We start from the raw sequence: 13298 nt of genomic DNA on the forward strand, positions 1-13298 counted from the left end.
AACTGAACTTCCCAAATTCTGGGAGAAATCACCTTTGGGTATATGGATTTACACTGTACCCAGGATCTCACTAGCCAGATATCATCCTGCCCAATGCGCCACATCTCCCATGTGTAGAAGCAAGGACAAGTCTCTCAAATACTTGAAGAAAAACACAAGGGGTGAAGGTGACTTGCATTTATTTCTTCCCTTTATGATTGTGGAACCAGGCCCTGCAGGGAGGATATCCAGGCATTCAGAGGGTGTAAGTGTATGGCTCCAAAGGAAGCACTTGGCCTGCAGGTCAGAATCAGACCTGCTTCAAGGACTGGGTTGCCTCAGGTGGGATGTGTTTGTTTTCTGGAGCAGATTGGTGTCTACATAAGAAGAGGGGATTAGAGTTGGGGGGGGGGGGCGCACAGGGGCTTAAAAAGTCCCCCGCTGTGGGGAGTCATGGAGCAGGGGCCTGAAAGTGGCCAGCAGACCTCCCACGTGTATCCTCCTGCTGAGCTAGGCTCCAATTCACTTTTTCACTCTCAGTAACATCACTCACTTATGTTAACTGTTTAATTTATTTGGTCTGCTCAATGGCCCACAGTGGGCCCACCACTCCCATGCTTGCTGGGGACAGCTGAGGCGCAACCAGCCACAAAATGCTGACTTAGAGCTGCTGGGAGCCAGGGCTCAACCCTACAGCAAGCTTGCACACTCCACACGTAAGTATGGTCTATATAGCAGGTAAACTCTGTCCAGAGACGACATCTAATCCCACAATTTATCAGGCCTATGTACAGTATTTCACATATCACCCAACAGAGCAACAAAACAGTATTAACATCAACCACTCTCCTGGATCACTCCCCGCCACTGCCTCCCCCCACCCCCACCCCACAACCACATCGCAGTAATATCCCAAACCCATTCCCAATTTGTTAAATATGGTGCAAGCTCACAGACACATAGGAGGAGGCAAATTTTGTTGTGTTGAATGTCCCTGGCCTCGGAAGCCAAGGTGGAGCGTGCCTCCAGGGCTTTTCATTGCCCATAATTGTCAAGAAGCTGAAGCCAGGAGCTAGTGAGCTGGGCCAACCAACAAGGGAAATAGAAGCCAGAAAGCCCAGCTCAGGGAGTGGTCTCCCCCAGCATCCCAGTTCCGGGACTCTGCCACCACCTCCTTGCTGCCTAGACCAGGTATGGTGAAGGGTGAGCAATGGCTGCCACAGGGAAGGGCCAAGAGACTGCTGAGATTCCCATTCCCGACTCATATGTTGGGCCTGGGGCAAGCCACACAATCCTCCAGAACCCATCTAGCACTAAGTTTAAATGCCTCGGGCTCCTGACTGAGGTGCCCACCAAGGTATGAATGACAGCAGCCAGGATATGGGCTTTATAGAAGGCAGGACCCCTTTCTTTCCAGGCCCCAGCCTCATGTTGCACTTGTGGGTGAGTGCTTGTTGCAGGTAGAGAGGCCCAGGAACTCTCAGCGAGCCTCTAGCAGTACAGTTTGAGAACATGAGGTGGAAGCTCCCCCTCACAGTGATGTGGCCCCTAGGCCTGGGAGATGAACAAACTAGCCCTTCCCCTGACTCCTGGTCAGTTCCACCACAGATTCAGGGACTCTTCAAAACCTGCCCCCTCACAGGGGAAGGGGGACACAGTGGAAGGGGGTATGTAGCACCACTGTCATTTCACATCCTTGGATAGCCACTTGGCCACCAGTCTTTCTCTTGTCTACACTCCCACCTGAAGTCCTCCTATACCTAGCTAGACCAGAGACTTCAGAGCCCACAGGCAGGTTCACCCTGGAATCCTGCCCAGCAGGTCCAGGTCATGCTGATTAGTGTAAGGAAGAACCTTCCAGAATCCCAATGCCAGGGGGTTCCCAAGTGGTCATGAGTAACAGATTCTTCCTGGCTCATGGGTCAGGCTTTCTTTTTTTTTCTTTTTTTTTTCTTTCTTCACAGCTTTCAGGCGAGTGTTGGATCTACAGACAGTAACCAGGCCCCCAAACCTGTGATGTGTTTCCCTGGTGCTGTGCCCGCTCGCCTCCTGGGGAGGTAGTAGAGATGGCTTGTTCTGTTCTAAACAAGCTGCCAATCCACAGGAAGCCCGGACAGCCCTGCCCACAGCAGGGACAGGGCGCAGAGGGGGCAATGGTGGATGCAGAACGCCCCCCTGCAGGGGGCTGGGCCAAGGCTAGGGGGGTGAGTCCCGGGTCAGGCCGTACTGCAAGCTCACAGTGTGGTCCAGCTCCTCCAGCTCCGCAGGCAGCGGGATGCCTAGCTCCCCCAGGTACAGGGAGAGAGCCTCAAAGGAGTCCTCCAGTTTTGAGAATGCAGGTCTAGAAAGAAAAGGGGTAAGTTGGAGGCAGGTGAGATAAGGGCAGGGCCACTAGATGCTATGCAAGGTACCCAGGCCTGCAGCTCAACCACTTCCTAGTTGTGTGACCTTGGGCAAGCCCCTTAACCTCGTGCCTCTGCAGGAAATGGGGATGATATGTTATAGCTACTGTGTGGGGTTGCTGTGAAGATAGCACTGTGAGAAGGCTGACCTTGTTCAAAGGGGTAGCTTAAAAAAAGAAAGTCCAAAAAAAAAAAAAAAAAGTCCAGGGAGAAAAAGCTTGTCTCATGTCTTGGAGAAAATGCAATTATCAAAGGTGCAATTGGACTAAGTGCCTTTTAAAGATTCTTTCTAGTCCTCAGACTGTTTCCACATCAATGGATCTGCTCAGGAAGAGACATTTCATGGACTCAGCAGCTCTTCCCAAGGGGAAAACAAACAGCGGGCTCCCAGTGCTGTGGAAACAGCTTAGCTGTCCTGGAACCCTAAGCCAGCTCTGGCTTACTCCTCTGCCTCCTCCATGTTTTTGTTTAACCATCTTGCCACCTTCTTGGCAAGGCCCACTGTCACCACCATATTTAAAATTACAGCTTGCACCCTACACATCCTCTTTCCTTAGCTCTGCTCTTTTTTCCATAAACATTTTTCACTTCCTAATATTCAATGAAGGGCATTCTATCTATTGTTTATCATCTATCCTTGTTAGAATGTGAGTTCCAGGAGGGCAGGCACCTTTGCTTTGCTCACCCACATGCTCAGGACAGGGTTGAGCACATGGCAGGCACTCAGTCTTTTTTGAGTGAATTAAACACAGACATTTAGAATGACTAGGAAGGGATATTAGCAAACAAATACTGTGTAGCTTCATATTTTCTCCTCATGCTCTTACTCTGGTGTTATTGCAGTCCTTTGGTTCATGAAGGAACGAAATGTAGAGCCTCCTACCAGCAAATCCCATTAAGTGGACCTTTGGAAACCATTTTAAAATAAAGGCTGTGTGCCAACTGGTTATCTTGAAAGGATAGAGTAGGAGAGTAAGTAGTGCTCGGGGGCACGATGGTTAGATGGTCATAGAAAATGTGCACTTTCTGTGCTATGTATTTTAGTCATATTTGAAAAATTTTTAAAAAGATTTTATTTATTCATGAGAGACAGAGACAGAGACACAGGTAGAGAGAGAAGCAAGCTCCATGCAGGGAGCCCGGTGTGGGACTTGATACCGGGACTCCAGAATCACGCCCTGGGCCAAAGGCAAGTGCTAAACCATCGAGCCATCCAGGGATCCCCCATATTTGAATTTTTAAAAAATTTATTTACTTAAGTAATCTCTACACCCAACCTGGGGTTCAAATTCACAACCCTGAGATCAAGAGGGTTCCACCAACTGAGCCAGCCAGGAGCTCTTTAAATTTGTTTAAAAGAAACAGGATTTTTGAGAGAAGAAAATAGATTCTAGTTTTCTAATGCACAAATTTGGAAAGAAGTGGGGTAATGTTGCTAAAGAAAACTATAACCTGAGATGAATAATGGTCATTTAATTTTTTTTCTTTAAAGGAGATAATTAGCTAAATGCATAAAGATGTTCACTATAGTAATACCTATTATAAGGAGAAACTGAAAAAACCTGACTATCTACATTATGTATATCCTAATATATTCGGACAGTCTCTTAATTGAATTTCAGATAGTTAACAAAAATGATAAGACTGGGGATATTAACAAGGAAAGTGCAGGGCAAAATACAAAACTTTCCTTTATTGAAATTATAACTATATAAAAAATGTATGTGTTTGGACATAGATGAACATGAAAAACACTTATTCTGTTCGAATGGCATAGGTTTGGGTGACTTTTCTCCTGTTACAATTTCTCTTTATGGCTATGTCTGTGTTATATCTGGGTCACTCATGGCTATGCCCTGTCCCCCAACCACCCTACCTGGCATGTCAGAGTTGTTAGGGTGGATTCAGTGGATAAGAGCTGCATCGCTGAACTGAAGGCTTTTGCCAGCCCTGTACCTGGGAGAAGGGGGCAGGATACCAACCTGCTCTCAGGCTCCAGTTTGCAGCAGATGGCGGCCAGGGGAAAGAAGGCTGGGGGGCAGTCTGTAGGGACAAACTTCTCCCAGAAAAGCTTCACGTTGAGGCCAAAGTCCAGTGTTCGGGGCAGGCAGTCAGGATCTGCATATACCTGCCCAATGATCTGCAGATAAGAAGATGGTCAGGAGTGGACTGTGGTGGGTGCAGCCATAGAGGAGTGGGATACTGGTGTATGGATAGGAAGGATGGGCAGAAAAGGGAGGTAAAAATCAAAGTTAAAGAGCTGTACTCCTCTACGTCCAAATCACACTAATCCAGACTGGTCTTTCAACTGAGAGTCTGGTTATTGAGGAGGGTTTGGAAGTGGCTTCACTGCAGCAGAAGCATGATGTTCCAAATCTGGAGAGACAGCTCCACACATTCCACCCTGCCCTGCCATGTCCCCTTGTGTCTCTGTATCCTGCCAGAGTTCAGGCTCTGTGAAGTGAGATCCTGGGTCTGATTCATGTCTGAAACCTTCTGGTGCCAGCCTAGTGCTTTGCAGACAGTAAACGCTCAACTGATTTCTATCAAAGAAAATAATTTAAAAAAAAAAAAAAAAAAAAAAAAAACACCAACCCTCCCCTCTATTCCAACTGTCCTTTGTCTCTCCTCTACCACTCACCATTTTGTAGGAACTACAGAAGACTTTGAACATACTTGTTTGGCTGAATGCTTCCAGACACACTGAGCTAAGATCCTAAGGCAGAGATCTTTCTTTCTAAGACTCACTCTAATCCACCCCACAGTGCTCAGCACTGTGCTAGACAGACTGGCACTTGTTGTAGTGGCTACTTTCACTTGTGGGGCTAAAGGCCACTACTAAGGACCTTGGGAAGAGGGACCAGAGGGAAAGGTTGCATCTGACCCAAAAGCTACACAGAAAACAGTAAGGACACTTTCATCTGCCCCTTATTGGCTGTGGGACTAAGAACAAGCTGCTGCTCCTTCCTGAACCTCAGTTTCCCCACCTGAAAAAACCCAGCCTGTTCCTTTTCATGGTTCTGATAAGACTCAAATGTGTCAACAAATGTGTAATAAACTGCACAACCCTATACCACTCATGTTGATTTTATGGTGAACTACTATGATTTACTATGGTGAATCATTAGGAGAAGCAGTCCCCATTCTGAGGCAGGACAGAGCTACTAGACCAATGCCTCAGGCCTGGCCTCTGTGCTCACTGGAGCTCACCTCGCAAAGAACGATCCCAAAAGAGAAGACATCCACCGTCTCATCGTAGCTCTTTCCTTGGGGAACACAGAGAGTAGGCTGTTAGGTTTGATCTCTTATCTGCTCTGTGGTGAGCCTGGGGCCAAACCAGGCCACAGGCAAGAACCCGAGCTAGAAATAGGCTCCACAGAGATGCCATAAAGGCTGTCCAAGGACAGACACCCTCTGAACATCATCCTTCCTCAGCCCTGTGTGGGCTGCTTTAGAAAGATCTTGTGAGACAACACTGCCCAAAATGAAACTGCATGGGACAAAGAGAACTGGAACAGGGTTCACTTGGACTTTGTCATTAGGTAGTTGTATCTTCCTGGGCAAACCAATGAACTTCTCTGGGCTTCAGACTCCAAAAAAAAAAAAAAAAAAAAAAGGTTGAATCAGGCCATTTCTGAGGCTTCACAACCCTCTGCATTTCAAGAATCCCAGGGCCTTCTAGGTGGCACAGTGATTGTCTACCTTTTTTTTTTTTAAGATTTTATTTATTCATGAGAGAGAGAGGGGGGGGGCAGGCAGAGACACAGGCAAAGGGAGAAGCAGGCTCCATGCAGGGAGTGTGAGTGACGTGGGACTCAATCCCAGGTCCCCAGAATCACACTCTGGGCTAAAAGCAGCCCTAAACCACTAAGCCACCTGGGCTGCCCAGAGCATCTACCTTTGGCTCAGGTCGTGATACCAGGGTCCTAGGATGGAGTCCCACATCAGGCTCCTTGCAGGGAGCCTGCTTCTCCCTCTGCCTATGTCTCTGCATCTCTCATGAATAAATAAAATCTTAAAAAAAAAAAAAAAATCCCAGTCAGTATCTCAGGCTGATTTGACCATTATCCACAAGGGGGCACCATACTTCAGTTCTCAGCAGTGTGAAAGGAAAGGCTAAATCTCCAGCAATAAATAGCTTGAGCTCAACTACCCTTGGCAGCATAAAAGCCAGTCAGATCTCACCCTAGGCCCAGGAGCTCAGAGAGGAGTTTATATGGTCCAGTCTGGCAAGGGATAAAAATCGTCTAGCCATCAGCTGTGGGACATGGCCTAACAATTCACAGCCCTCCCCTGGAACACCCAAGACTCTGCTGCAAGGTGTGGCCCCCAACTCCCCTCTGGGGACATGTCCCCTCCATTATCTAGTGTCAGGACTCACCGTTCAGCATCTCAGGGGCCATCCAGTAGGGGTTTCCCACCACTGTATAGCGCTTCTTGCGGTCATTCTTACGCAAGGTGCGTTTCTTGCTGGTGGCTTTTTCCGTTGGGGGCTTTTTCCTCTCCTCAACTATGAGCCGTGACAGCCCAAAGTCTGCCACCACCACAGTCTTGTCCTGGTAGGACAAGGGCCAGGTCAGGACTTGGTGAGGACATTCCCAAGAGAAGTCATTGAGGGGAGAAAAGGTACATAGCAAAGGTGCATCACAGCTAAAGCTCTCTCTAGCAGATGAGGCTTGGTTATTTGTTTTCTAACAGTCTGGTATCTGCACTGTAAATTCTCCAGATCTGTGGGTGTCCACAGTAGAGCTCTTGGAGCCTGGATGGGTAAGGCTCTGGGACCTGGAGAATGGATCTCAAAAGCAGGAAAAGGGATTCCTTGTTTTTTAAACCCATTCTGCCTTGTTTCCCAAAAGATTTAAGGCATGGCTAGAATCAGTTTAAGACAGAAAAGCTCTTCAAATAGCTATAGTCCTGTGGAAAAGGGTTAAGGTTATTTAGTATGGGCCTGAAGAGAAGAGCCAGGGCCAGTTAGTGGACATCCACGGAGCTACATTGCAAGTTAACAGGAGAAATGACATGCTAACAACCAAAGCCAATGGGTGGTGGGAAAAATGCTGGCCCCAAACTGTACATACATAAGGCTCTGTGGCCACTGTACATACTTGAGGCTCTGTGGCCTCAGAGTGAGGCTTCAAGGTACCACAGTTGTAGAATAGGGTCTGTAGTGAACTGTATTACAGAACTATCATGTGGTGAAACCAGGAAAAACAACAGGGCTCTATATACAGCTAAGGAACTTCGGAAGCTCCCTCTAACCAAAGGATTTCAAAGGCTGCTAACTGAGAGGATGTGTCATTGTGTCTGGATGTGTCTGCGAGCCCTCAGAGGACAGAATAGAGCATCAGGTGCAGCATAAAGGGCAAGATGGGAACCCTAGGTGACACCTAAGGTCTATAGCACAAGGGAACAGTCAATCTCCTTTGTGACAAGGCAAGAGGCTTGGCCCCAGGGAGACCCAGAGCAGTGGACATACCAGCTTGATAAGGCAGTTGTGTGAGTTCAGATCCCGGTGGATGATGCACATGGAGTGCAAATAGGCCTGGAATAGAAGTACAAGCTGAGGCCAATGACCAGTAATTTAAGCAGATGCAGACTCTGGAGCTGAGGGCCTACTCTTCTCCCAGACCATCCCTACTCAGTTTCACAACCCAACCTGGGCCCTAGGGCAAGGGCCTCCTGCTGACACTTCCTTGTCCCAACACCAAAAGAAAGCCAAAGGCTGCCTGGGTTTCCCCTCTCTCCCTGCTACCACTTCCTGACCATCCTTTGTTCAATGACCCCAAACCAGTGGCTGCTCTAGACCCTCACTGCTCCCTCCCAAAGTCCCCAACCTTTACAGGCCCTGGCCCTTGCCTGCCCCCAGCCACTCTACCCATTTTACATAGATCCAGGCCACCTGAAGTGAGCACCCTTAGATGCACTGCTTCTAGCCCCCCACTGCTGCCATTCCACCTCAATCTCTGGCTTCCACCACCCTGGATCCTTCCTGTCTGTGATAGGGGGAGAAGTGACCTCCTGCTGGCCAGCTGGTTCTGTATTCCTGATATTCTTCTCTGAGACTTAGCACCCTCCTTGCTCTTCCCTGTGTATACTTTAACTTCTTCCTCCCCAGTGTTTTCATACAAGTCTCTGTTTGCTATCCAGAGCCTCCCCCACCTCTCCTGGGCCTCCACTCCTGGCTCTTCTCACTCTCTGAAGCCACTTCCTTTTCTTTCTCTTCCCTTCCCCAGGATATATATCTACCTGTCCCCTTCCCTCCAGTCCCTTGCAGTCCTGCTTCCATCCCATAGGCTCCTGGCTCTGCTCACATCCAGGGAGCTCTTCCTGAATGCTATACCTCTTGTGACCTGCCTGTTCTTTCTCCAAAGGCTGCCCACACCTCTCCCTTGCTACCCATTCCTGAGACTTTTGTGTGCCCACATTTTCCTTCCAGCCTCCTCAAAGCCACCTTCTCTACACATGCTGATCCCCACTAACTGCACACCAGCCTCAGCCAACACTAGCTCTTCCCAAACCTGTTTCCCCAACATCACTGCCCCCACAAACATCTGGTAAATGGCACCACCATTCTTCTAGGTACCTCAAACCACCCCAACTCCTCGTCCCCCTACCTCTTCTCCCTTGCTGCCAACCAGTCTCTCCACATCCTGCCTCCCAGTCTCCCATCCCTACTGCCATACCTTAAATTTGGAAATGTGAAATGTTTCACTAGCCCCTTCAGTCATCTCCCTGCCTTTAGTTCTCCTAAGTCTACCCCAACCTACTGACCACACAGGACTCACCTTCAAGAAACAGAGGTCTGCTCACAAACTTACTTGCTTAAATATCAAAATTTTACATGGGCCTTTTTGGCTTCCTAAATAAAATCCAGACTCCTTAGTCTGAAACACAGGGACCTTAATGTACCCCTAGACTAACACAGTCTTCACGGACCCCACATGAAGAGCAGTGATTAAAGTCTCAGGCTTGGGGTCAGACTGACTAGCCCTTGCTCTGTCCTTTCCTAGCACAGCTTTTCATCTGGAAACCGAGGTTGTCACGAGGAATGCACATACACCTGTTAGTCCCTCAGCTCAGTGCCTGGCATATAGAAAGCATTCAACAACTGTCATTGGTAACACTATTGTAATTGGTCTCATTCTTTCTCAGGTGAAAGAGACTATTTCCCCCCTCTCTCCTCCCAGGTCTTTGCTGCAGTCATCACCTCAACCTTGGGGCGTCTCTGCCAGAGAACTTTTATCCATTCTGACCTACCCTTCAGGTTCAACCAGAACACATTTCCCCCTTCCCTGATTTCATAGGCAATGAGGTTCTCTACTTACTCCAAGCTCCCTCAGCAGTTGGACACTGCTAGTTTGCCTTACCCATGCCCTGTCTGCCTTTGAAGATTTAGAGCTCTTTGAGAATAGGTTGTGAGCTAAGAAAAGGCAACTGGGGCAATTTCACAGGCACAGAGACGAGCTCAATAAATAGCTGCTGACTGACTCAGCCCATACAAGCTCCCCAGGATGGGGTCTTTGCCTTCCAGTGCCTGCCTGAAATCCCTGTACCTATCCTGATTCCTTATCACCACCTTGCCACCATTCCTACTGCTGGCAGGGTTGTTGGCAGAACTCACCATTCCAGAGGCGATGCCTTTGGCAAATCTGACCTTCTGCTGCCAGGGAAACGGGTCCTATGGGGTGGGGAAATGCTCATCAGAGACTGGGGGCCCTGTCCCGTTTGGGATTCAGGCCCCAGGGAACCACCTGTCCCGGTCCTGCTCAGCATGACCCTTTGTAGGCAAAGTAGCGAGAGCAGTATGCTTACCACACTGCGCAGAAAGTCCTTCAGTGTGCCCCCCTCAATGTACTCTGTCAACAGGTTCAGCTTCTTGTCCTTGTAAAGCACACCAATGAACTTGAGCACATTGGGGTGGTCCAGGCTGCGCATCACCTTCACCTAGGGGTGGTAGAGGCCAAGGAGAGTAGATGGTTACTTCCCACTATGTCTTCCTTACCCCTTCCCTCCAGGGAGTCAGTCTGACAAGTGCTACCTGCATCTCCTACCTCTAATCTTATGTAAAGGGGTAGAATACTTCTACATGGATAGGGATGCCTCACAGCCCTCATCCTTGAGATCCTGCCATTCTAGGAATTGTACAGGGGGGGAGCTGGAGTGGGAGGGTCCATGAGCAAAACAAAGGCCCAGAGAACTGGCAGGCCTGCCCAGAACTCCAGGCTCCTTTAGCAGGGTGTTCAGGTGGTGAGTATAACACCCAGTTGTCCTAAATTGGTCTGTTTTCATGTCCACCACTCCCACTAGCTGTAAGCTCCTCTGAACCACATCCTATTTGTTACTGTATCCCTTGTATCCAGATCATGTTGTCTTTACTAAATGTTCATTGAACAGATAATTATGCATTCCTCTAGTGCTCTTTTCTGCTCAGCTTTTTTTTTTTTAAGAAGATAGACTTTTTTTTTAATTTTTTTTTTTTAAATTTATTTATGATAGGCACACAGTGAGAGAGAGAGAGGCAGAGACACAGGCAGAGGGAGAAGCAGGCTCCATACACCGGGAGCCCGACGTGGGATTCGATCCCGGGTCTCCAGGATCGCGCCCTGGGCCAAAGGCAGGCGCCAAACCGCTGCGCCACCCAGGGATCCCTCTGCTCAGCTTTTTAAAAAGTGTTTCTAAAATAAGTTTCCTCCTGAAACTGTTATTTAGTAACATCTCTCTTCCAACAGTGACACCAAACTCCTAACTCCCACAACTCCACCTTCTTACCTCAGTCAGAAAAGTCTTCTGTGTTTCCTCATCACACCGAATTAACTCCTTCATGACCATCACTTTGCCCGTGGCTTTGTGTGTTACCTAATTACAAGGAGGGAAATTATTACTGGTGTGGAATTCTGGGGGACTATATGAAAATATATACAACTGGCCATCTCATCTCCTGGAAGACACACTGAGCCAGATCAGACTGACAGAGTTCACATGTAGAAGATACAGCACGAGGCAGTAGGGGCCTCAGAGGGGAGCATACCCTCTTCCTTGGAGAGCTGGGCATGCATACAGGGAAGGCGAGAATGCAGAAAAATAAAGTGTAGGAGGCAGGAGGGGACACTGCCAAGCCAAGCAGGGGCTCTGGTCATCTGACATAGGAGTGAGTCCCTTGGGTAAACAGAAGTCTGGGGACAGGAGGGTTAGTGCCACAGACATGCACCAGGGAACTGGGTGGGTCAGGGTGAGCTCTCAAGCCCCAATGCCCTGAAAGCTGAGACACATGGCTTACCTGACCCCCCCTCCCAGCTCTCAGCAGAGGAGGAGAAGAGAAAGAGAGAGAGGTTAGTCCCCAAGATGGTTCCACCAGGGAGGCAGGAGCCACTCCCCTGTGTACTCCCTGCAATATGCCCAGCACTGAGGCCTCCAGGCACCTAAATACACCTGCTGACTGGAGGTGGCAGGGCCATGGGCACAACTCATCCCAAACTAAGTCTCCAGGTTCACCAAGCTCACTGTGACAGCAACGCTACCCTTAGGTGGCCTGGGAGGGCAGGAGTGTAGCCTGGTGTCCTGTAGGGTGTGGAGTGAGATCATGTGATAAGAACTCCCCGAAAGGTGAGAGAGGGGTTGGGGGCAGAGGAGCAGAGCAACTGATGCCTGTGCTCACCTTTATGGCCTGCCCAAAGAAGCCCTTCCCCAGGACCTCCCCGTGGATCAGGTCACATGGCCGGAAAATCTGCTGTGAGTTGCTGCTGGAACAGCGGAGGGATTCTGAGCGGCTGATGTCACGGCTAAAGAGTAGGGGCTCCTTTGGGGAGCTGGGGCCAGGGGACTTGGAGATGCTGTTACTGCGCCTGAAGATGAGGAAAGAAGAGGGTAGGGCTAAGGTAGTCCTCAGAGACCTGCCAGTAAAACCTCGGAGGTAGAAATCTCAAGGCCACCTGACCACCCTACCCATCCCAAGGTCTATAGTTCAGGTGCTATGATGAGAGGAGGGAATTCTTACATCAGACAGATGTGCCATTTTGGGGCTGCAAACATCAGTAGTTTAAGTATCATAAAACAACATTCAAAGCAGGAACCCTGGGTACTCAGCTGGAATGACTGACTAGACTCAATTAGCTTGCAGTGCTCAATACATGATAGCACCATAAGATGGTAATCTGTCACTTTCCATGTCTGCTTGAGCTGAAGTGCTAAATGGGTTAGAGTGATAGCCTACCATCATCCAAAAAAAAGACCAAATGGGGGGCAACCCTGGTGGCTCAGCGATTTAGCCCCACCTTCATCCCGGGGTGTGATCCTGGAGACCTGGGATCGTGTCCCATATCGGGCTCCCTGCATGGAGCCTGCTTCTCCCTCTGCCTGTGCCTCTGCCTCTCTCTCTCTCTCTCTCTCTCTCTCTCTCTCTCTCTGTGTGTGTGTATGTGTGTGTCTGTCATGAATAAATAAATAAAATCTTAAAAAAAAAAAAAAGACCAAATGGGATTCTGGCTATTTTGCTCATCTTTGTACCTGTCTATATTTCCTGAATTTTAAAATAATAAGCACGCATGATTTTTAGAACAATAAAGCCAGTGTGTTTACATTTTTTAAAGCAGCCAGTAATAGTAATGGTTGATAACTATTACCAACTTCCTGAAGAAGGGACAAGAAGGCTGAAGTCCACAGCACTGCAGGTGAACTGCAACCCTGCAAACTTCTCTCCAGCACATCCTATTTCACTTGGACTACCAGAAAGGACCGCCCACAGACTTCTTAGTCCTTGCTCTTTTGCTTTGCCTCCCACCATGTCCACAGAAGCACACAAGGTGAGCTGCCTTCTCTGTTGCATAATGGCCTTTCAAATGTCTAAGCAGCTGTCTGGCCACCCCCATGTTCTCAGGCCTTCTCTGTCATCGGGCACCCTAACTCTACCAGCACACTTGT

General features: G+C 48.8%; 1 protein-coding gene across 2 annotated transcripts in view; it reads right to left on the reverse strand.

Moving 5' to 3' along the window:
• Positions 1 to 162: 162 nt before the first annotated feature.
• LIMK2 (LIM domain kinase 2) overlaps positions 163 to 13298 on the reverse strand; it is a 58648-nt gene continuing 45512 nt past the window's right edge. For both annotated transcript variants that reach the window (XM_055322687.1, XM_055322688.1), the window contains 9 exons: positions 12037 to 12223; positions 11151 to 11237; positions 10194 to 10325; positions 10003 to 10059; positions 7858 to 7923; positions 6763 to 6937; positions 5592 to 5647; positions 4364 to 4521; positions 163 to 2320 (listed from right to left, as the gene is read on the reverse strand). In XM_055322687.1, coding sequence (XP_055178662.1) covers positions 2176 to 2320; positions 4364 to 4521; positions 5592 to 5647; positions 6763 to 6937; positions 7858 to 7923; positions 10003 to 10059; positions 10194 to 10325; positions 11151 to 11237; positions 12037 to 12223 — 1063 coding nt within the window. In that variant the 3' untranslated portion in view covers positions 163 to 2175. The remainder of the gene's footprint in view (positions 2321 to 4363; positions 4522 to 5591; positions 5648 to 6762; positions 6938 to 7857; positions 7924 to 10002; positions 10060 to 10193; positions 10326 to 11150; positions 11238 to 12036; positions 12224 to 13298) is intronic.

The sequence above is a fragment of the Nyctereutes procyonoides genome, unplaced genomic scaffold (genome assembly GCF_905146905.1).
Source record: "Nyctereutes procyonoides isolate TBG_1078 unplaced genomic scaffold, NYPRO_anot_genome, whole genome shotgun sequence".
In the NCBI taxonomy this organism is placed as follows: Eukaryota; Metazoa; Chordata; class Mammalia; order Carnivora; family Canidae; genus Nyctereutes; species Nyctereutes procyonoides.